Source organism: Anastrepha obliqua, chromosome 3 (genome assembly GCF_027943255.1).
Source record: "Anastrepha obliqua isolate idAnaObli1 chromosome 3, idAnaObli1_1.0, whole genome shotgun sequence".
NCBI lineage: Eukaryota > Metazoa > Arthropoda > Insecta > Diptera > Tephritidae > Anastrepha > Anastrepha obliqua.
In genome coordinates this window covers 99689185-99714815 of record NC_072894.1, presented here as the reverse complement: position 1 = coordinate 99714815, position 25631 = coordinate 99689185, and the positions used below count along the sequence as shown (strand labels likewise).

General features: G+C 39.3%; 1 protein-coding gene across 1 annotated transcript in view; it reads left to right on the top strand.

Annotated features, from left to right (window-relative positions):
• LOC129242135 (uncharacterized) overlaps positions 1-25631 on the top strand; it is a 159712-nt gene that overhangs the window by 77188 nt on the left and 56893 nt on the right. Inside the window, exons 3-4 of the mRNA XM_054878694.1 lie at positions 5097-5630; positions 18452-19987. Coding sequence (XP_054734669.1) covers positions 5097-5630; positions 18452-19987 — 2070 coding nt within the window. The remainder of the gene's footprint in view (positions 1-5096; positions 5631-18451; positions 19988-25631) is intronic.

The window sequence follows — 25631 nt, the reverse complement described above, 5'->3', positions numbered from 1 at the left end:
AAATAAATGTTGCTAGCAACATTTAGCGGCAAGCCGTATGCATGTTGCTGGCAAAATTTCACTACTGTGAAGTTAGTACTAGCCTTAAGACTATGCAAAATAGTGCAAATATTGACCCACCTAAAAAAAAGTGCAGACGTAAACTTTCACATTACCGATACACGAATATGGTTTTTGTTCCGTCTCCCAGAATCCATTGCCGAATCTTTATTATTACTTTGGAAGAAGTTTGATCTGGTCGTACAATGTATTTTTTGTTTTTTACATTACATTTGAACACAAATTATCAACTCACAGCGTTAGAATCCTCTCTATAGATAGCGCCACAGTTATAATACGAGAAAATAGCTTTTATTTTTCAGCCTGGGTACAGTCTTATATGTACACTCTGGCAGTGTGCTCGTGCTCGTTACTCACGCCATGATAAGCGGAGTAGTTCTCAAAGAGCAAAATCACTCTGGTGCTAAACCAGAAATTTGTTGCAGTAGTTTAAGTTTTAACTGCAGGGAGCCAGCAATAAACGAAAGCAGAAGAGCTGCAGCTGTAGCTGTAGCAGCAGGAAATGAATGAATTTCAGTTTTCTGTAATTAATTTGTAAATATTGTATTTTGTTCAAGTTGGACAAGGAAATATATACAGTTTTTTTGGATGCGGTGGTAGTCACAGCGAGCGACCAAAATATAACTAAAACTTTATATGCCGCACATAAATGCACACAAGCAAGCAACAGAGCAGCGCATACGAATATTCGTCTGTATGAAGGTGTGAATTCCCAAATATTAAACTCACTTTAATATCATGGAATGCATGTGGGTTGTTTTTGTTGTTGTTGTTTATATTCCAAATTGCTTTGTAAATCTTGTAATTATTTCATTTCTTCACTGGTATGCCTGAATGGTGTCAAAAATTAATGCTCTTGTAATTTGCCGATCATTGCCTGTTGAGTGACAAAATTGCAAGCAAAACTGATTTAATTACAATAGTTAAATATTTTCGCAATTAAATGAAATTCATAGTGAAATATATATAGTCTAAGTATCGAAGTAATTAAAAGGCATTTGTGGTCATTTCTGCATTTAAGATATTGATACTTTCGAAATTTATGCTTAATTGCCGAATTTTGCATTTTCTTGGCGAATTAAATTTTCCATGCTCATTAAGAGTGAAATGTTTTCTCGTAAAATAATCAGTTGTCAGTCATTTTTTCTACGATTATAATTAGTCTGAAAGCAAAAGCAACGTTTCTGCTCCGTTTGCTAGTAGGTGTAGCCGAAATGCTGTTAGATTAGCCTCGGTGGGCCGAAGTGATTGAATACAATGACTAGTGCAAGTGATGAAGCTCTTTAATGGACTCAATTCGAACTTTGGAAGAATCTCTGCAAAAAGCATATAGGCCTTTGGAATACTTTCAAGAAAACAAAAACTTTATGTTTTGTAGACTTTAGAGTACGATCGTCCTTCCGATTGTAACCTATGGCTTCCTAGCTTGGTTGGCTCCAGATCACAGCATTGGTGTAAACTTACTCAATTGTATCATTGGGCGGCCTTCAGTCCATTTCAGCCATTGAACTTTAAGTAGCACCTCACATACGCCAGCAGTAAAGCAGCGAAGGCTGTAACTGCATTAACCCAGAGAGACCCTAAGGGGGCTTATGGGAAGCTACTTAGCAATGTAGTATCCTATATATTGCTATATACTGTACTGGCCTGGGTCGAAGTAATAAACTACAGATCCCACCTGAAAAGTATTAAATCGGTATACTGGTTATGTGCTCTGAGCGAATGCTGCGCACCGTATCGGAGGATGCTGTATTAGTTATCGCGCGTAAGTTACCAGTTAAGCTGACTGCATTCAAATTCGCTGGAGATAAAAAAAGAACGAGCGTAGGTCGCAGGAGGAATGGAAGAACTCTATGAACGGACGATGGACGTATCGATTGGCTCCGAATATCTCCAATTGAATTAGTCGAAAATACGGACAGATAGACTTCTACCTGACCCAAGTACGGAGTGGATTTATATGATTTAAATCTTATTTGCATAGATTTCAGCCTGAGGACGACCCGTAACTTACTTTTTGTGACAACTTAGTTGAAGGCACAGAGCATGTTTTTTTTTTGCCTTTCCTCGTTTTGAGTTCGAAAGCGAAAAATTGAGTATTAAGGTTGGGAAGCCAATAATGGCAACAGGGCGCTCCCACTCCTGTGAAGTAATTATTAACGGTTGTCTCACGGAAGAGAAACGGAACTGGACCCGGACCCGGATAGCAATTTATAGTACGCACTAGCACTAGCCAGGAAACGGAAATAAGCGCCAAAAAGTAGGCACCAAAAAGAAAACGCCAAACAAAAATTGGGACCAAAAAACACCCCAAACAGGCACCAAAAATATATTTCCTACAAGTTTGCACCAACAAACAAGCGTCAAAAATTAGGTAGTGTTATTTCGCACTAGAAATTAGCAACCACAAGGAAAAACTCAGGAAAAATAGCCTAAAGTGTATCTAAGATATATATAAGATATAGCTCTTTCCCTCCTTTTCTTCTCCGTTATATATTTTTTCTCTCTCGCGGAACTAAAATACCCAAAACGTTGCATGGCCTTGAAATTTTACTCTCCATTCTCGCTCGTCCATCGACGCCTAAGAAGTTTCACTTCAAAAAAACAAAAAACCGTTTTAAGCCGACTCCGAACAGCAGGTGGTATTTTTTATGAAGATCTTTTTCATGACAGAAATATACTCGGAGGTTAGTCATTACCTCTCGTGAGGTAGTGTGAAACCTGTGCACTACCGAATTGTAGACCCGCTGTTTCACTACGGCGTCCACCAGTTCTACCATATACCGCCTAGATATTCCACAGGCAGGCTCTGAACTATGCAGATACTTTTGGGTTCCACGTTTCGAGAGACGAAATAAGGTAGGTTATGGTGGGGGAAGGAGAGAGGATTGAGTATTTGTGGAAGACAAACGGTGACTGATTTACGGTTGCGTTAACCGCTTTATGTTGCTGGTGAAGTTCATCAGATTTTTGATATCAAGGGCCGCTATATCCGCAGGCGTAGGAAAGAAGTAAGAACCAAGATGCCTGAATCTTAGTCTCCCAAGAGCAGGGCAGCTAAGGAGAAGGTGCTAAGATGATTCCACTTTATCCTCCTAGACGTGAAAACGACTCACAGTAATACCAATTCTCAATTCTCTGTGGCCTTTGAGGACACCGACGAAGTTTAAGAGCTGAGATTTTTTCATCCCCAGCAGATACATTGAACTCCTCCGATGCGCACGTGGCCAAAGATATTTCACGACCTTACAAATTTGTGTACTTTGCCAGCGCTCGCTGAGTTGATGTGAAATCCATCGTTCCAGAAGTAGAGCGCAGGTTGTGAAGAGCATTCCAATCCTCTCCTTTCTCAGGGAAACTACCTCCCAGGTTCCTTGTATGGCCACAAGCTCAGCCGCTTAGCAGTATTGCGCAATGTCACTATGACCAGGTACTCTGAAATCTATTGCATGCCAAGATCGCTAGCAAAAAATAATTCAAATATTCTGATTATTCGATTATAATTCAAATATTCTGATTATTCGAAGTTTTTCTAAAATTTTGCTTAAAAAGTTTGAAGTTTTGGGGAACATTTTTTTATATATTTTTATTTTACATAACGTTTGAAACTTAAGTTTATATGGTTTTTGCTGGCGAATAAACTATGTGTTCGTTAAAAAATATAAGAATTAAATGAGCTGCGAATAAATTGTCAAAATTTGCCAATAAGTGCCTGTGCTTTAGTGATTTAATGCGCTGTACCATATTTTGTATTTCTGGCGTACTTTTACTTATTTCTCCTCAAGCAGATGTTCTGCTAAGTGGAGGCAAAATCGTAAGTAATAAAGCCTTAATAGCTTTCCATGCCCAATTAGAATTCTCCAATTAAAATTCCTCAAAGTTCTTTGAGTTTTCTCGATAGCAGAAATACAAATTTTCACAGCAAAATAGTTCAATGCATTTAGTTTTTTATTAAATTTTTTATTATATTTTTTTTTTTTTTGATTTGTTCTTCTTTTTTTTTGTATTTTTTCGCTTTAGTATTTCCACTTAAGTTATGTCTATTCCTTTGCTTTTCTCGGCATTTGCAATATATTTTATGTTTGTATTTTCATTCAATCATTTTTATTGTATTGCGGTCATTTCTATACATCTCGACATGGAAAAAGAAAATGAAAAAATCAAACACTTAGCCAACAAGAAATCTACTTATTTTCGCTAATAAATTACAAATCAACTTATAAGCTTAGCATTTGGTATTTATGCGTTTCCTTTCTTTCTCTCATTCATTTCTTACAGAATACAAACCCAGAGTAGCAGAAGCGCCGTGGAGGAGTGAGGCTGCCGACGAGAGAACGCTCAACAAAGTTGAAGCAGCAAAGATTTTCGGTTATTTACGAATTTTGTTGATTTGTTGATTTCGAGGATTGAAACTTGTGGCATTAACAAATCAGGGTAGGAGACGGCACGACGGCAGCGACAACGACGACAAGAGCGACGAAGGCGCCAACAAAATTTCAAACACCCAGGCAAAAAGTCAACACAATCAAAAGAAGTGAAGAAATACAAGTAGCAAAAGCAAATCAAAAAAACAATAAAAAAAAATCAAAAAGTGTGTGGTGAATAGAGGGTTGCGGTGGTGGGTGGAAAGTTTGCGCAACGAACGAAAGCTGAGCAACAGAGTAAGGCTAGTAAGGAAGAGCGAAGCGGGCGACAGCGACAGTAGGAGTATTCGTGGTAGAGGAAAATTCAATTGTAGTTGGCGGCACTAGCAGCAAAATCAAATAATCAAAGCAAACACTGAGGCTATAATAACAAAACAAGAAGGCGGACGTAACCGACAGCAGTCACACGCCAGCATAATAAACTTGGTAGTAGCAACAAGAATAAGAACAACAACAGCAACAACAATGTTAGCTGCCACTAAAGCCGAGCCGAAAGATGAGCAGCGGCAAAGATCAAAGCATTAAATAGCCCAAGAAGTTGAAGACTCCTAGCAATAGAAAAAATCGAAGAAGAAGAAGAACGAGAAGAGGACGAATAATAAGCGCTGGCAGTAAAAGAAGTCGCACTGGAGGCAGCAGCAAGAAAACTAACGAGCGCGGCGCCCTCAGTGTCTGGGGCGGCAGCGGAGATTCGGAGAACGACAAGCAACCGCAAGCAAGCAGCCGCAACAACAGCAACAAAAGTCACTGCAAACAATTTGTGCAATATTAGAGCAGCAACAGCAGCGAGCGCGGCTGCGACGCCAACACAGCGCAGGATAATGTGCAGCGCGAAGACTGTCGAGCCGCATGAACAGTGCCACAAATGCACGGACGAGCAATGTGATGACAGCAGTAGAAACAACAATTGCAACAACAATGCCGATTGCTATGACATGCAAGATGTTGAAGAACAAAAAGGAGCACAGCAACAACATCCACAGCAGCAGCAGCAGGAAACAGTCGTGCATGATTCGTTGCTGTGGCGACAAAGGGGGAAGCAGCGCAACAAAAGGCAATGGCAGTCAACGTGCGGCACACGCCGTCGAGCAGGAATCAAGTGGAAAATTATAATATCAACAATAATTTTGCTATTATGCCGCATAAGTGAGTACAACACATACAAATAAACTGAATGAATGACAAATACACGCATACACATGCACATATACACATACTTATATATATATAGACGTAAATATGTGCGCATGCACACACAAAGACACAAATGAACAATACAAGCGCAGCAGCAACAAAAGCAATAAGAACAAAAGCGACATTAACAACAACAATGCAGTGTATATAATAATACCCGTAATAACAGCACTTGAGTGTAATAATAAAATAATATACTACAGCTACACACACACATACACACATATATATGTATATATAAATATATACATGGGGGTACGTGTGCGTTCATGTATGCACGAATATGTGTGCTGCCTTAATGCACGCGTGAGTATGTTTTTGTGCTTAAAAGCCAAATTGCACTGTGTAAGGTAAAGAAAACACGAGTTGAGTGATGCGTTGAGTGCTGAAAAAGACAAACACATGCATTCTGAAGCATCCCCATACACATGCGGTCATATTATTAGATACGCTCTATTATTCATTTCAGTGTAACTGGCCGCTGGTGCCACATGTAACTGGAAATTGCGCAATTAGCTTAATTTATTGCCAATTATTGGTGCCTTTACTAGTGCTTATCGGTATTTTGACTCATTACCTTGCATAAATAGCATGTAGAGGGTGATCAATTTAGAGGTATCGGAATTTAAATCGCAATAAAACAACGAAAATACAAATTGAGTGGGCAATCTTTTTTAATTTTGTATAGAACCATTCATGTCATTTATTTTTTTAAGATAATCCCTCTCAAATGTTGTCCGCAACTGCGCCGAAATACGGCCATCCGTAAACACTAATTTTGAATGACTCGCTGGAGGACTTCGGTCGGCATCTCATGAATAACTTTAGTAATATTGGTTTCCAATGCCTCAATCGTAGTTGGTTTATCCACAAAGCATTCAGCATTTAGCTAAATGGTACAGAGGTAGAGATCTAAGTAGTTGGAATGCTCACCTGTCGTTGCTTAGGAACAACGTTTTCTTACTGCTAAGAGCGCTAGCTATGTTTCACATTTTTCTGGTAGGAGGATCGCACAAATGGTTGAGGATTTCGCTAAATTTCGTGTGTCTGCGCTATTAACGCGATCGCCCGCTTTCTCTTGCTGGCGCCACGGATTTTGCTCGTTTTACAACAACTTCTGGGATGGTGGGCTAGTTCACTTACGCTAGACTACCGAAGCCGCTAGTCTTTACATACCTCCACAAATAAAAACCCAAAGGTGTGATATACCACGATCTGGGTGGCCAATCCACTGACCTGAAATCAGAGCCCAACGAAACGACGGCGGGTGAATCCATTTTTCACGCGCTGTATGGCAAGTAGCGCCGTCTTGTTGGAACTAAATTTTGTGGAGATTGCGGGCTTCAACTTTTGGCATCAAAAAGTCGTTTATCATAACGCGACAGTGTTCGGCATTCACTGTTACATTGGCGCCATTCTTACCTTATAGAAATATGGGCCGTTGATTCCTCCTGCCCTTAAGCTGCACCAAGCGGTTGTTTTCAATAGATGTAGTGGCTGTTCTTGAATGACTTCTGGTTGCTTTTGATCCCAAAGACGACAATTTTGCGTATTGACGTATTCATTAAACCAAAAATGGCACTCATCGCTGAAGAAAATTGTTGACCTGAGCGCGCGATGAACACTTTTCACAGAGCGTCGGTTTTTGTAATACGAGTAATGGTACGATTGGTAAACGTTGTTGAGGCGTAAGCCTTTCCATTATGTATTTAAATTGACAGGAACCACGTGTGATCTAAGGCAATTCTTTGGTGAGTCAGATGATATCGAAAGCCTCAAAAGCAGACTCCCCATTTTCTACAGCATAAAGCAGCAAACTCCGCCCTTAGGATCCATATTATTTTCTTTCAATTTATACCTATATCTATGACCGTAGGTATAGCACAACAAAGGATTTGCATATTTGTCACGCATACATGCACTTGAACCTCATTTCTATGCATTCTGTGCAACCACAGTTGTCATTATTATTCCCTCGTAGTATACATACGCACATATCTATGTGTGTTTACAAACTTGTTGGTGCATTTATATTTGTATGTTGTGTTTTGGTGCTTTCCGTAAAGGTGTAATTAAAAGCTTGTCAGTGTTATGTTGTGACAGTTGGCATTTAAAGGCAAATTTGATGCATTTTTTAGTAAGTTTACATAAATGTAGACATAAATGAAGAATGACAAAGCTGCTAAATCAAGAAAAAGATAAATAAGGGAAATGTTTTCTTTCTGGACGGCAGGGAATTCAATTTCACTATATAGTGTCCTACCTTGGGCAACCCTTCTCCTTATTCCAGTTGAAGGAATTGAAAATTGTCCATGTTTTTTTGTGGCTAATTATTAATAATCTAGTAATACAGTATAAGTCATATAAGCATAATGCCAAAAAAATAGAGCTACTAGCACAAAGTCGGTGGGAAAAGAAAGCAGAGGAAGACCGCGGAAAAGGTGACTTATATTTACTTTGCGGTAAATTGTCTAAGGACAATGCGTGCTGCCAATTGGATGGAGCTGACCAATGATCGAGTCAATTGGAGGAATGCAGCTTCGGAAGCTATGGTCTGCTAAAGACTGTTAACCGAATGATGAAGATGGTGATGATGATGATGATAATAATACAGTACTTCTTACAGACTTTAAAAAACAGATTCATGCTAAAGATTTATGATTTATTTTAACAATTCAGTTCAAAATAATTTAAATGTATACTCTATTGTTTTTCCTTTTATTGTAGAAAATGCAGCATTTTTTATAGATTAGAAAGGACGAATGTTAGATGTTACTTAGAAACTAGTTAACCATTTCCTTTCGTAACATTTTTAGTCGTATTTTTTAGAAGAAGAAGCAAGGCAAATCTTATTTGAAAGCGAATTAAATTCTCTCAAAATTCTGGAAATCGAAGCACTTTAAGCATAATGAGCTCTAACCATCCTCAAAAAATATTATGAAATTAAAAAATAAAAATAATAATATTGATATAAATTATCGTGAGTAAAAATGAAGAGGCAATCGGCTTGTATACTAAAAAAAAATAAGCTGTATATGAAAATTAGTGATCCAATTTTTTTTAATAACATTCTTACTAATTAAAAAAATGATTGTGAATGATAGATATCTTTATTTTGGCTCTTACACGCTCCATTCTTGCCTGTTTGTATACAACATCTCTCTAATTCGCAAGCGTTAAATATAATTAACGTTCGACGCCATTTAGAAAAATTATAAATCTTCCGATTGGGTGATTAATTTTGCGCCACCTTGTGCTATGTAGTGAATTTAACTTAATAAGCAACTTCTAAAGGATGTGAAATGCGAAATTATGCGTAATATTGTCTTGAACTAAAGACAGCTTATTCTAGCCTTGAACACACGAGAGAGGTTCCATATGGGTATAACAGCTTTAGAGTATATTTTTTTCTTGTTTTTTTTTGGTTGTCGGTGAGGTTGGGTTAAAAATGCCTTCGGACCAAATAGTAACCGTCGCTACTACGTGTATGGTGATTGCACTAAAAATATTCCTCCTCTTCTCTTAGATTGTTCCCTCCACCACGGAACTGCTTCCGTATTGCTTCGAGGTGGAGGGCCAATACGACGTCCTAAGAAGGACACTTACTTACTCACCCTGCGTCCAGGGTTGCCTGTTTTGAAAAACTTAGATCAATGCTCTTCAGCAAAAGTTTCCATTGCACGCTCCATTTTGCTTCGTCTATCATCATTTTCTCGATTATTTCTTCAGGTGTAAATACACCAATAGTTCGTTGCAGAGCTGTTCTTTCTATGTTCCACCTCTCGCATTTAAAGAAGGTGTGCTCCGCATCATCATACTCAGTATCTCCATATATGCAGTTGGTAGGCTCACTTTTTCCATTCGCCACAAATACTTGCGAACGGACCTATGTCTGGGCAAAAACTGTCACCTCACCGTGCTTTCTTTCACCCACTTTTTTAGATCGGGTATTAGTATCGCTGACCATCAGTCGTACCGTTCAGAGTTCCATCTTGCCTGCCAAAGTGTGAGTGTTTGAACTCTAATATCGGCGAAGCGTGGTACTGGATTCCTGTGATTTTTGCCTTCCATCTCCGTTTGCGCTCTTGCGCTAGAATATCTATAGAGATGGTCCCGCTGATAACTAAAACCGCTGCTTCAGATATTGTTCTGTATGAAGAACTTCAGAGAATGATCTGTATGAACTTTGGTTGCTCTTGTGACAGCATAATTTATGTGCGCCCAGTAAGTTAGCCTTATGTCTAATTGCACTCCCATTTATTTGAACACTCATTTTGTCGATAAAATGACATCGAGTACTTGTATATCTACTTCTAATGGAATACGTGTGTTGGTTAGTAGGATTAGCTCTGTTTTCTCTGTGACTAACTTTAATCCATGGTCCTCTAGCCATGTCTGAACTCGGATATGGATCAACATGATTTTGCACGGGTGCAATTTAAAAGCCTTTGTAAAGAACATCTATGGCCAAATACCACACCATAGAAGCTTTTTGTTTTGTTTTTAATATAAAAAGCAAATTTTCTTACCAATTCTGGAATATAATTTCTTCTAAAGGACTGTCTCTGCTGGCCTATCAGTTGCCGATGCTGTTTACCGAATTGTACTGGCCTCTATGGGCTGCTTCTGGCTTCTTTTAGCGAGCTAGATATTCGAGCGTTGGTGATATGCGTGTTTGCATAGCATGAAAGGAGCTTTTTACCTTGACCTTTCTTTCGATCAGACACGAGTTTTTATGTTTTTCAGAAGCAGTATAAATTCTATTGAAATCTACTAAGCGGTTTTTAAGTTATAGTCATCACCAGTTAAAAAAATAGTTTTGAAAAAAAACGCATTTAAAGTTTTCCGGAGCGCCCGAGCGCCCTTTGTTAATTGCTGAATAACGCGAAAAGTATTCATCGGATTCACTTCAAATTTTCACACAATATTTTTAAGGTACTTTATTTCATGAAAATGCAAAAAAAATCAATTATTTGAAAATTCTGACTTTCTCTAACCCCTTAATAAACAAAAGGGTGCTTACTTCAATCAATAATATAATGAAACCATTTGATGGATATAACTGGAACTTTGGAAGCTACAGCTTACTACAAAAAGATTATCACTCATCATTTTTCCCAGTTTTGACCATTTTTCTTTTGTTGTTTTGAATGTTCCCTAACAAAAACCATATAAAGGGTTTTTCAATAAGGGCGGGTAGATGTTGAAATGGAATGAAATGGCGTTTGCTGTGTGGCACGTAGCGCCGTCCTGCTGGAACCACATGTCGTCTAGGTCCATATGGTTCAATATGGGCCATAAGAAATTGGAAGGGCCACCACGTCTACCGAAAAATGCGCGCAACGGTTGCATTAATGAACACTCATTTTGATAGTAAAGTTTTATCATTTGAACGTGCTGTTCAATCGTGTAACTTGCCATGATGATTTGGCATAAACAACTGAATAATAAACAAAAGATTTGACAGATGTCACCAAAACAAAATGGCTGCCACAGGGCGCCAAAATCGACCCGCGCCAATTGAAAAACCCTTTACATCCATATTTCATAAAAAAATTCCACTTTTCATCACAGCTCCACTGCGTACAGAGGGTAATGATGCTTCCTCTAAGCACCCATTTTCTACAGATTTATTTAACTATCCCCACAACAAATGATTTAAAAAAGAAATCAATCAATGAGCCACCCTTTATAAATACTCATAAAAGGAGCGTTGCATATGTACTGATATACTTACACAAGTTCCATGCCATTCTCTCCATCCAACTGCTGAAAAATACTCAAACCAACTAATGTAACATAAAGAGCTTTTTGAATTATTTTTTAACAATTTTGTATAATAGTCAAAACCACTATTGAAAAAAAACAAAATGTATGAAAACTGTTCAACTAGCCACCCATTATAGGAATTTGCCTTCCCCCCACCACCAACATTTTGCTAATATTAAGGGGCTAAGTGTTTTAGCTGATGCTCTTAGCTTTATTGAAGTTGAAAAGTTTTTAAGTACTCATTCACAGAAACACAAGTTGGTATATTAACACCCTCATAATGATGTATGTAGGTGAGAAAGCGCAGAAGAATGGCATCTGCAATATCACTGTATGAGTATTCATAAGCCAAAGTCCTTGTAGTAGAGAAGTAGTATTAAACCTTCATAGTTGTTGTGTTTTTGTCTTTGAAGAAAAATGGTAATAAATCTTCTTAGTTTTTTGCTTCGTTTATTGAAGAAAAATGCTAATAAATATTCTTGGGTTTCTCCTTTTTTACATCGGGCGCCTTAATAGAATGAGCTGACTTCTGGCACATCTATGAATAATTCAATGAAGATGGGTTCGATATAAAAACTATAGAGAAATATTGCATAATTTTCAGCTTCTCTTCAGGTTTTTAAACCATACATAATCCGCCATATCCAATCCGTAGCCTCTTTTTCGACTTTCCCGATTGACCCTCTTTGTGCATTGATATCTTTCAGTATGGTTTCGGAGCGCACATTAGGCACTAGTCACCTACCAGATGGCGCTATAGCAACTAATTATTATTATTATTATTACATTAAGTTAGGTCGCCTCATCTAGTTGGTCTCTTTGTCGCGGGGATGAGGCTTAGGTGTTGGTTTAGCCCCCATGTCATGAGGGTTAGCTCACCACGAACTAAGAGGGAAGCTCCATATGGGTATTGGCTAGCCAACCATCCGCAGAAAGACGGCGGCCAGTCAATCACCATGCGGAGATTATCGTACCGATGACAATCCGACTGTTATTCCCTAGCCTGGTATCCCATCATGTCCTGTACTGCAGCCCCCTAATCCAGGGTGTTACTCGTCACCGTGCCCAATGGATGGTTTGCAACCAGGGGTATCCGGATATATTTTAACGGCGCCCTCCTGAAACTGGGTCACCTCAGGAGGTAGAATGACCTTGCCATAGTAGAGGGGACTACCATGGTCGACGTTTCCCCTTTCCCCCCTAAACAATCTTAGTCCGCACACGGTCGCCATGTCGAGCAGGTGGCACGGGAACTCCGCACTTGGATCCTCCTAATCTAGGTTAGGTTGGAGACCAGCTACAAAATATTTATTTCTAATTTATTAATTTGCTGTGGTCTTCTAAAATTGTAGTAGCTTATTTACTTCATTTACAATAGTGGCTGACGAATTTAGTATTTTTAGTAATATTTCATATGGAAGAAACCACCCAACACCGTCAGCGAAGGAAAGCAACAAAAACAAAAGGTAAAATTTAATAGGATAAAAGTGCATACTCAAAATTGCTCTCAAGATACTAATTAAAAAGTTTGCAGTTTTAAAGAAAATTAATTTTTTTTTTTCAAATTTCACAAAATTGATAACGTGGATTTATATCTCTTTTCTAGGAGAATGGGCTGTATTTTCATTAAAAAAATATTAAAATTAAATAAGAAACAAATCATTGTTCAAAACTGGTCCATAAGTCCCTGCACTCTAATTAATTAATACCGTCGCCCATTTATTCTGTTTTAGTTCTTTCTGGAAATTGATTGCAAGAACTTGTAATTTTAAGAATTTTGTTCACAACTGCTTTAACCCTTAACGTTTTGGAAGTATTTCAAGTTTACTTCCCACCAAATTTATTATTCATATGAAGAGAAGCTGTAAAACATTTTTAAATCAAGCATAGAAAAATATTTTTTTTTATACAATATTTTAGTGAAAATGTATTTATGTATATGAATGGAGGGTAATAATAATAACAATATTATTTAAATTTTATATTTTTTTAGAGTATGGCAATACTGAAAGCCGCGACACTGGTACAGTGTGGTGCTTTATCCGAAAAAGATATCTACTTTTTCACTGATAACCAGGCGGCGCTAAAATGCCTCACAAAACAGTCGACAACCTCCAAGGTAGCCATGAAATGCCGCACATCTCTTAACGAGATGGCTGAGGTTCCTGGCAATCGCGACATTGAGGGTAACTGTCGAGCCGATGAACTAGCGAGACTCGTCACCAAATTGGCCGATGAGTACATAGACAATGACAAAGGGATACCCTTACAAACATGTAAGCCATCCATCTTTGAAGAAATTGTAAGGAAAGCAAACGAAAGATGATGGAATGAAGCCACCTGCCAAATCGCCCAAATGCTAAGCGCTCAAAATCTTTGCTAAGCCAAAATAAACACAGTCTTAACACACTGATCTCAGTCATAACGGGGCACTGCCTAATAGGTAGACACGCCCAAAGCATGGGTGTGCAAACACATGACTTCTGTAAAAGTTGTCTAGATGAGAACCAGAAAGAGACAATCTCGCACCTACCGCGCCACTGCTCTATCCTGACGCAGGTTTACTATTTTGGGTAAATAATTTTTTAATGAGTTGAAAGTTCTCAGTTCTGCAGAAATCAGAAATATTCTAAAATTTTTGAAAAACACACACTGGTTTTAGGAGAGAGAGCTTCCCACGCGGCATCACATTGGGCATGAGCCTGAGTGTATCCTACAGGACAACCACATCAACCTAATCTAATTTAGAGTATGACACTTTTCCAAGCACTCTCCAATATGAATCCCTGGTTTATTGGTGCAAATATCGCAATAAAATTTTGTTTTTCGTCTTCCGCCTGAAATCTTTCGATTCGAGGAACCTATGTAGTTTATATGGCGCCCTTGGACCATTAAGGGTTAAAGTATATTGCATTGGGCACAAAAGACCAAGAGTTCGAAGGGCAAATCTCAAATCAATCTAAATATACAATGCATATCAATGGCTCACTTATTCTGCCTTTCACGTTTACACTTTGCACCAGTCACATTTTCTAGAAGGCACTCTTCTCAGCTAACTCATAGCCCAATAGAGGTACTCGCATGTCGACTGACATATCTGCTGTGATGGAGCCATTTAGCTCTATGGAAATACTAAATCGGCTTTTCACATTCGTTCTGCATCCTCTGCATTATTTTCTAAATATTATTTCCCTTACGGCGATTAACTACTTACAGCATGCGCCGTGGTGCTGGAGTACAAGAGTTACGACGTAAATGGCAATAAACAGCATCAATACCCAAGCGCGTTCTCTACTCTAAGGTCGAATTGTCGCTTACAATTTTTTATGGCTTCCGCTTGCGCTTCACCTTCGCCTTCTTTTTCTCTCTTTGCTTCATCGACCGTCCCTTTTATTCACTCGTCGTGCGTGCCCACGCTCTAGTCGTTTTATTTTCCCTATCAATTTTTGTTTCCTTTACAAGTATTTTTTGCCCCACCAGTAGTTAGTCGTCCCAGTTTTATGTCGACTCTGGATGGCAGTTGATTTTTGTACAAAGCTTTTCCATGTCTGAAATGCACTCGAATATTTGTCATTGCCTGTCGGGCGGCGACCGCATTAGTTCAACATTTTTCCTGTCACTTAGTATTTCATGTCCACAGTATGTGCCCAGCCCGGGCGCTGCCGAATGGCATTCACGCCTAAACACGCTCAGCTGCGGTGGCTAGGGATATGTATTTTTTCTACAAAATATAAAAAATTTCATTAATCTACGGTGCCGCTAATGTTTGATACAGATGCACTATTGAATGAAGAAATTCTAAGCATCGCAAGAGGGCGGCATCGGTCGTTTGTATAATAGTTCTCCTATCCGTTACTCAAATTGTTAGTTAGAACTGGCATTTGTATTTCAGAACTAGCATTCGCATTTATATTCATATTCGCATTTATATTCGAATACGTATTCGTTTTTGTATTTTTATTTGAATTTCTATTCCTTTTTACTCTCAAACTCCTCTTCGTACTCGTATTCGTATTCCTATTCGGATTTTTACTCATATTTGTATTCGCATTCATATTCATATTCGTATTCGTATTCGTATTCCCAGTTGTATCATATTTGGATTCATATTTATCCATGCCGTGAAACTTTCCACTCTTAAATTTTTTTGACCAAGAGTCTGCATGAATTATGTTCCTTACATCAATACACGTTCTTTCCGAATGTGGGCTCACGGAACTAAGGTCTAGTTCTAAGACTCTCTTGACACAGTTTGAAACAACAAATTTCGTAAGCAATACGACTCTTCTTGGTCTTAGTCCTTCAAGCATTTCGCTCCCAAGGAGGCCCACTAATTTATATAAATATTATATTTATATATTTTTCCGTGTATATATTTATTTTTATCTTGAGGAATGGACTGCTTTCTGTGCATCTGCTTAAACCTGCCGTCTCCGAATGTTGACTGACCTCCCGCGCCTACAGCTCCCTTGGGGATTCCAGTGTAACGCAGCTCTTGTAACACCTTCCTGTTGTGACGCCATACCTCGAGATGGATAGGTGTTGGTTTAGTTGCAACCTAAAGGTTAGCGATGTTTATGACGTTGGGCCAGAATATCCACATAATCTTGCGAAAACAATCATTGCAGAATGAGTGAAATGCTTGCAAGACGTATGCAATCAGGTTCCATGTTTCTTAACCAGACAGGACTATTTACTTCCCGTTGGCGTCGGAAATCTTTAACTTCGTACTTTTAGATATATGCGTCGTTCTCCATACTTTATCCCGCAAGCCAAAGGCAGCGCGTCCTTTTGCTATGCGATTGTCATGTATGACCCTCCATTTTTTGTAATGATGCTGCCCAGATAACAGAACTCGTCTACTTCATTTAGAAGAGTGCCGGCAATATCGATAGCTTACATTTCGGTAGTGTTGAGGCTCATTAGTTTCGCCCTAGCTATGCTGATTTTCAGTCCTATCTGAATTGCAAAATCGCCAATTAAATGTGTCTTCGCTGGTATAAGCGACTGTTTGTGCGCCATTAAACAAATAACTCATTTAAACTGCCGAAAACTAGCAGTGTTAAGTAGAGATCTTCGACGACCCTGCATGCATGCAAAATACTTAGGGACCGCTGTTGGTAGGGAGACATAAATATCTTTTCCGATGTTCCCGCCATTTTGCAGCTCTATTATGGTCAACTCCTCTACTAAACACAGATCAAATGCCTCGAACGTACATTTCTGTTATCTGGGTTTCAGGGCCTAGGAACAAAGAGGGAAATGAAATTGCCGATGAGCTTGCCAGCGAAGGGTCAACAGAACTGGTTTCAGTTGTCCCATGTCATACATCGGCGTCTTCTTGACCGTTGCTAAAGGAAAATTGCACAATTTCTTTTTTAAAAAAGCGCGAGACAGATGGAGTTATATCTTGTCGTGTGTTACCCTTTGGCTTCAGTACGTTAGAAGCAGTACACTTAAAGTACTGGGGATCACCCGCCATTTAATTTCCAAATTTAAAAACTCTGAGAACAAAGAGTACGACAGTAGTTGGACATTTAAAGTGCTGGGATCCCCCGCCATTCAATTTTCAAACTCATAGCGGTAGTCAATGTTCACTGAGTGATCGGAACTCATGCGAAGAAGCTTGGTCATCCGTGCAATCCCCATTGCAGAAACTTTAGAGATCCTGCTGAGAAAGAGAATGTTGAACACTTTCTTTGCGAATGTCCGGGTCTGGCAGCTAGGCGCTTGAGATTCCTTAGTGTGCCTTTTGGGAATAGCCTGAGATAATTCTCCAGCCTAGATCTCGTTTCTCTCCTCCACTAAATCAACAGCACAGGATGGCTGTCGATGGTATTTTTTCCTTTAAATTTTACAATTTTTCCCAGGTAGTGGTTTGCATTATGGTATCAAAACGGCACTCTAGTGCTGCTTGTAGTGTACCTGTGGTACTCTTGCCGTCTAAGCTACCCACCGAGGTCTGCAAGACTACCGTTCAGACACCAAAATATATCTTCATTTCCCGCATAAGCTCGACGAATTACTTGGCCCAGGACAACAACTAACTTACTAAGTACAAAAGCTTGCCCGATAACTTCCCTGTCAATTAACTCAGGCGGGCGAAATCTTCACTTAATCTACTGCATCAATGTCAGTCCGAGCGACAGCGCATATTATTCATCGTTATTTATTTCCTTCATACGTACAAGGGTAAACATTATCTTCAAATGAAAAATTCGCGTCGAACTTCCCTTAAGGGAGCATTAAGCCGTCAGTTCATTCAAATTTCTCAAGACATACTTAATCAAAATGTATTATTAAATGAACTTGTGATTTATGAAAACATAAAGTTCAGAGATACTTAATACAATTTTGCAACAAGCTTGCGAGCAACCTTTTCTTTGAAAAATGCCAGTCACGTCACGTCACTCACCAAGAGCTTACCTACCTGTAGTCCAAAGTGCTCTTGGCGCTTGCTCTTCTATACCTACATTTTCCTTCGAAATTGCCCTCAACACCCTGTAAGCCAACTACAATTACTCATAACACTCTCTACGTGCTCGTGTATTCATAAAATACTCAGATGACAAATGCACCTATGCCGTTAAGGACATACCCACTTACGTATGTATAAGTATAACCATTCATACTCACATCCACACATATATATATATAGTTACATGCCCACCTTACACGCATATTTGCCCACAAACAATAGGAAAATCAAGCAGAAACAAATGTGAAACAGCAATAAAAGCCAACACGAAAAAAGTAAAAAAAAAAAATACAAACAAACAAACGAGCATAAAAGTAAAGGCAAATAAATTACGACAATTTATAATTTTTGCCAGCTTTTCCTTTTCACATTTCGCCCACAGCTTTTGCATTAAATCTTTTTCATATTCTACTTCTTACTTTTCCTTTTTCTCTCCTCTATTCCTTTCATGCTGCCTGGCTGTTTTCCATTACGCTTATCTGTGGCCGGGAATATTTTGCATTGTCTGCATTGTCGCCAACAAAAGGTCACGTGCTCGCCATACGAAAGGGTCGTCTCATGTCCCCGAGCTCATTCACTGCCCTAAGCGGAGATCTTCATGTGCAGATACAATTTAGCGGTGAAGATGTGGCTGCTGCCGTCGCAGTTGGCGGCAATGGTGCTGTGGGCGTGGCCAGAGATGGGGCTGAGGATGTCGTTGAAGTGGCGCCTGATGAGGCAAACGTGAGGAGCACAACAATAGGAACAACAACAACCACGAGCAAGACGTCAGCGACGACGACGACAACGACTACATCACGCACGACTCGTCCATTAGGTGGGATGAGCTTCCATCAAGTGGGCGGTGGTGGTGGTGGTGGATTGGGAGCTGTGGAGAATACCATTACAAGTACTTTGGTAATTAGTAAAATCATTGATGATTTTGCGGATACAATAGACGCGACGCCGGGTAATGATACAACCACATATGCATCGCCTGCAGAGAGCGCACAGTTCAATGGCAGTTTAACAAGCAGTTCGAGTGCGGAAGTAACAACGCCATCAGCGTGCAATGACACCCACAATCAAACGATCCCAAAAAGGGTGTTATACCGCAAACGCAAAGAAATCGTTCAGAATATCCCTGTCTTCCCCGATCCACGAAACAATGTTACACAAATATCAGTACCCTGTCAGACATTCACACGCGGCGGTCTTTACGAAATGCAAGTTGTAACTAACCTGAAGACTACCGCGCCGGTTGCTGCCGTAAATAGCAGCTCTCGTGAGCCAGTACCAACAGTGACCACCACTACTTTGATGCCTGTTGTGGATGAGCGTCTGCGTCAAACGCTTGACGTACGATGGCCCAGCGCTGACATGCAAGTGGAGCCGACACGCTTGCGCACCTACCCCGATCAATCGGTAGAGGTGACGTTACGTTTTCCGGAAGTAAATTGTGAACGCGCTTGGCTTGAGAGCAACTCTCTAGATCTTCCGCAATTCTGGCTGGAGCTCATCTACTGTGGCAAGCAACGTAGCTGCAATGAAGTGCTGCCACAAAATATCAGCAAATCAAGCATTTTGTATATGGAGCAAGTGCGCGGTTATCCGAAGCATAAGCTGGTGCGTTTGGGGTGTGAACTTTTCGGTTTGGCTGGCAATTATGCAGTGCAATTGCGCTCGATGGTGCCGGCGCCGAATGTGCCGATTACGCGTCGATTTCTGAGCGTCGACTGGAGCGATAAATTCGTTTTTAATGTGTATGCGCGCAGTATCTTTCCTTGTGACCCACATACGGGTATTGGCGTGCTTTACGAATATCCGTCCTGCATACTCGAGCAGGGTGATCGTGTGCGCGTGTTTGCCAAATTGCGCGCCGATGTGGCGTCGCTGAAACCACCTACTACGTTGCACTATGTGGCCGAACAGCGAGTGGTGAAGAGTCACCATTCACTCTACTTCAGCTGTGAACTGTTCACAGAAAAGTATGTGGAATATTGTTTTGTGTACGTGAGTCAGGCCATATCGGGCGCGGTAGCTGATGTGCGGATGGACTGTGTGCCCACGTTGCCAGTCAGTGGTGAGTAGCGAGTTATTTATGGTAAAAATAATATTTCTTTAATTGTAATAAATATTAAATTGTAATAGGACTATGGTTAAGTTCGTGCGGTTTTTTTTCGAAATTTGAAACTTTATTGACGTAAAATGGTTACAAATTTAATATTCAAAGTATTGTCCATCGCTTGCTACTACTTTTTCCCATCTTTCTGGCAATTCACGGATTCCCTTTGTGAAAAATTCGGTCGGTTTTGCCGCAATCCACGAATCGATCCATTTTTTGACTTCATCGTAATTACGGAAGTGCTGGTCAGCCAGGCCATGTTGCATCGATCGGAAGAGATAGTAATCGGATGGCGCAAGGTCTGGACTATACGGCGGGTGGGGTAGGACATCCCATTTGAGCGTTTCTAAGTATGTTTTGACCACTTGTGCAACATGTGGCCGAGCATTGTCATGTTGCAAAATAACTTTGTCGTGTCTATCGGCGTATTGCGGCCGTTTTTCTCGCAGTGCTCGGCTCAAACGCATCAATTGTCGTCGGTAGACATCCCCCGTAATCGTTTCATTCGGTTTCAGTAGCTCATAATACACAACACCCAGCTGGTCCCACCAGATACACAGCATAACCTTCAGGCCATGAATATTCTGCGCCGACGTCGATGTTGAAGCATGGCCAGGGTATCCATACGTTGCCGGACGTTTTGGATTGTCGTAATGGACCCACTTTTCATCGCCAGTCACAATTCGATGCAAAAAACCCTTTCTTTTGTGCCGTTGAAGCAGTTGTTCGCATGTCATAAAACGGCGTTCAACGTCTCTTGGCTTCAATTCATACGGCACCCAATGGCCTACCTTTCGGATCAGTCCCATGGCTTTTAAACGTTTGGAAATGGTTGATTGATCAACTCCCAAAGTTTTTGCAACCTCTTCTTGCGTTTGAGCCGGATCTTGATCGAGCAATTCCTCCAATTCGGTATCCATGAACTTTGGCGGCGCACCCTCGCGTTCTTCGTCTTCCAAGCCAAAATCACCACTTTTAAAGCGTGCAAACCACTTCTGGCACGTTCGCTCAGCTAGAGCATGCTCACCATAAACTTCCACCAAGATACGATGACTTTCGGCTGCTTTTTTCTTCATATTAAAAAATTCCCCGCAAAAACACATTATTTGGCACGAAATTCGACATTTTCAAGTGTGGTAAAAATATTGTTGTTTACGCTTCAAATAAAAAACTTATACTGACGTTTGTGCCTTACGACAGTAGCTCTCCAATGAATGTTTGGAAATGTGGATCGATGGAATAATAATCAAGTTACGCCATCTGTTGTAAAACCGCAAGGAACTTATTCATAGTCCTATTAGTATGCATTTATGTATATGCATTAGGGTGGTCCCTGAATGTGGAAAAAGTAATTATAAATAAGATTTCCTAAACTATCTCACGTACACTGACACTACTATAGGCAAAGATATCAGATATAAAATTAAGTTACTATTGGAGAGGGTTAAATCCTGTCGCACCAGGTGCAAAATTTAGATTTCTTTATGGAGACTGAAAAAGTTTAAACCGAATAAAAATAAACAACATTTGATATTATATTAAACAGATCGGGAGCAAATTTTTGTTTGTCTCTTCGACTATAGTAGTATTGATTTTGGATCTCAGATTTAAAAAAAAACATTTTAATTTTTTGAGTTTTCATAGGCTAATTTGAACTTTCATCGCTGTGGGACATACTTTAACTGTCACCAATCGGCATTAAATTTTAAATGTGATATCTTTGGCCGCGGTATTACCGATTTAGAGTGTGGGTCTGAAATAAATCGTTAGTTTGATGTTGTAAGGACAACCCTAATATACATAACTATTTTATGCGTCACACCTTACGCGGTTATCAAACACACTCTATTAAGCTTTTGAAAGAATTTTTTTCATTCCATAAGTTATAGTGTCCCTAGCGCATCTTCGGAAGCTGGTGATTCTTTGATGGACTCTACGAAGCTGGAAATTAAACAATTCTAACAAAAATTTCTCCTTTCCACCCAATAGTGTTGAGTGTTTTAGATAGGATTCCGTTAATTAGTTAACTTCCTCTCTTTCTCTTCGCAGTAAATAGCTTTATTTTCGACGATGTATTTCACTAGATTCCAGATCTAGATCTCTTGTGAGGGATGTACTTTAAGCTACCATTTTTTTGCTGTCCGTCTACACTAAACTTTTAGAGCAAGTGGAACCACCTGGAATCTATCTAATAAGATGAGATATCGCGAGTCAGAAAATACCTTCCTTTAAACAGCCAATATAGAATAAAACAGAACAAAGAATAAGATGAGCTCTTCGCAACCAAAGTAATTCAGAAAGTTTTGCATCACACTCTAATACTCACATCTCATCAAACTAACACGAGTGGATTATCAAAGTGTATGCAAAATAGTTGTTTAAATTATGCTCTCCAGCTGGATTGGATAATATTTTGCTTCAAGTCACGTGATTGGCTTATTATTAACTCTGCAATCTTCTCCAAGCAAACGGTCAAAACACGTCGACTACTGTTTATATTTTGCTGCCTGAAATGGCTTCATATCCGAGTACTAACAATAACATTATCTGCGCACTAAGCAGAACACTCTCTGTGCATACTTACATATCTACGCTTGTGATGTGAATACGTCACGCGTTGCACAGCCCATTTGCAAAATGATTAGAAGCTTACATGTATGAGTAGATTTGAGCGAGAGTGACATTAGATCTCATTATTATTAGCTGGTGAATAACCCGTTGAGCACTCATGATATGTTCATGTAGTCTCGTTCATAATTATATGCGCCTATTTGTATGCTTGTTGTTAGTTTGTTGCATATTTGCTTAGTACAGATATGAGGACCTTCATAAATGGCAACGAATTTAGGTCATTATGGATAGATCCAAACAATGGAAATTGCTTACAAATGTGATTGATGTGTATGTGCATGCAAATGTAAATGTATGCCCTGCAGGGAAAATTTGAACTAGTGAGATACATTCCTGTTTCATAGCAAGTTAGCTACGAACCTCTCTTCGCTAAACATTTTGTGTGTGACTGTCTTGAGGGTGAGACAGTGATAGACCGAAAAGTAAATGCGGTATATTAAAAGAAAATGGTAAACACTTTGGATGGTTCTGTTCCCCTTGATATGAACCCATGATTTCTTGAATGGCACGCGAGCTTCTCATCCTATTGACTTCAACCACAATAGGGTGTTCTGAGTTGCAATTTTGCAGATGTTGTACAAATAACTTATCAAATTTAACAATTTATATTTCTTGGGTCATACTTGTGTAAAATTCACCAGTTGCTTAAGTGGTTAAGAACAGTCAGAGGCATGAAAATATTAGTATTTTCGATCATTTCTTATATTCTTTGATTAAGTCAATAATATGCTGTTAGTAAGCATGATCTTAGCTTGACTTTACCAAAAAACAAACAAACAAAATATTTTGGATCCGTCTTTGTTGGATCTCCTCTCTCAAGTAGTGCTTTACGGTCACTATCATAACTTATGTATTGGTTATCTCAAATCACGGAAGTAAAGAAAATTATTTTGTTGATAGCAAATGTTGTGTTTCATACAAAGTTTTTTGCGCTTTTGTTGGGAAAATTAACAAAATGTGGGCTTTCAAAAGCGTACAAGAAATTTTCTACAAGCACAAAAATCAGTCGAAGTGTTAAGTTTTCCAATGAGTGCCCACTGAATTTCAAAACATAGGTTCGAGCAGTCGTGACAAGACTCCTGTTATAATTTTCGGAAGAAATGTATTTAAGGGTTTTCCAATAACAAGTGTTACAGGTGAATGGACTGCGTTATCGAGAGATGGTTAACGATTTTTTATGGCCGGAATTGGATGGTATTGATCTGGACAACGTTTATTTTCAAGAAGACGGCGCGACGTGCCACACACGCAACGAGACCATTGTGTGTTATCTCTCGAAGAGGTGATCACAATTGGCCACCGAGATCTTGTGATTTAACACCTTGTGACTTTCTTTGGGGCCACGTGAAAGAGAAGCTCTACGCCAACAGCCCAGGTTCGATTCAAGACCTCAAAGATGGAGTTCGTGAGGCTATCGAGGACATAGGGCAGCCACTTTGCAAATCGGTTATGGAATATTTCATGAAAAGAATTTTGTCCTGTAAGCGTGGTCGTGGAGGTCATTTACCTGATGTTATTTTCCACTATTATCGGCATACCTTCCTTTTTATAATGAAATAAACATCCGGTCATTTATATTAAAAAACAGCATTTTTCTTTGAATATCAAAATAACACCTCTTATTGGAAAACTCGTTATTTATTAATTTGCATAAGAACTGATGACAAATAATTAATCCACTAAATATAATTTTTGTTTTCTGAGAAATTTTGTTTTTTTAGAGGTTGTTTAAAGTAAAGGTCAAAACGACTCTTTCAGATACGAGGTTTCACGAAAATATTTCCCGTGAAACCTAACTGTATATATATATATATATATATATATATATAAATGTCGCGTACACCCTTTGTGGGTGCTTGCCCGAGCTCCTCCTCCTATTTGTGGTATGCGTCTTGATGTTGTTCCACAAATGGAGGAACCTACAGTTTCAAGCCGACTCCGAACGGCAGATTTTGTTTTAGGAGGAGCTTTTTCATGGCAGAAATACACTCAGAGGTTTGCCATTGCCTGCCAAGGGGCGACAGCTAATAGAAAAATGTTTTTCTTAATTTTGGTTTCACCGAGATTCGAACCAATGGTCTCTCTGTGAATTCTGAATGGTAATCCCGCGCCAACCCATTAGGCTACGACGGCCGCCTAACTGTATGCGCCTACATATATTTTAACCATTTTTCGCTTCCTTTTGAAAACAACTTAGGTTGGGGCATGAAAACTCTGGTAGGCCTAAAAAAATTGAGTAAACTTTCGCGAATACAGTTTAAGTCGACTCCGAACGGCAAATAGTTTTTTATGGGGCGATTTTTCAAGGAAGAAATACATACGAACGTTTCATATTGCCTGCCGAAGCGTGACCGGGATTAGAAAAAACTTTTTCTATTATGCATGCACGGAGCTTCGTACCTACGTATTTCCGAACGGTAGTCACGCACCAATCCGTTCTAAATCTAACGTAATAAAATAAGCTGATAGCAGTGGCGTAGTGTTTGTTTTTGATTTTGGACAGGCTTGACCTACTCATTGTAGAATGTTGCCAACTTGACTCAGTTCGTTTTGCATATATTTTCTCGCATCTCTTTATGTCTCTTTAAATAACTTATAAACGAGTGCGACAATAAGTTCGTAAAAATGTATATTCAAGCTCTTCAGCAAAAATTTTCTTTTCAATTATTTTGTTTCAACGATTCACTCATCATGCTATCCAAATCTCTAAGCGACGATTCATTTCTCCATAACCTCTACATTTCACTATAATTATCTATTCCTCTTTAATCTCTCCATTTCCCTAAGATTTCTCCATTTCTCCTTAATTTCTCCATTTCGCCTAAACATACACGAATTGAAAATAATAGCATAAAAGTAGAACCACAAGCCTTAAATTTATTCTTTCCATAATATTAAGATGATCAGGTGGAAGGGTAGGATACTTTCTTTCGAAAGATGCGTCTTGACAAGAACCAAACTAGTTTTTTAT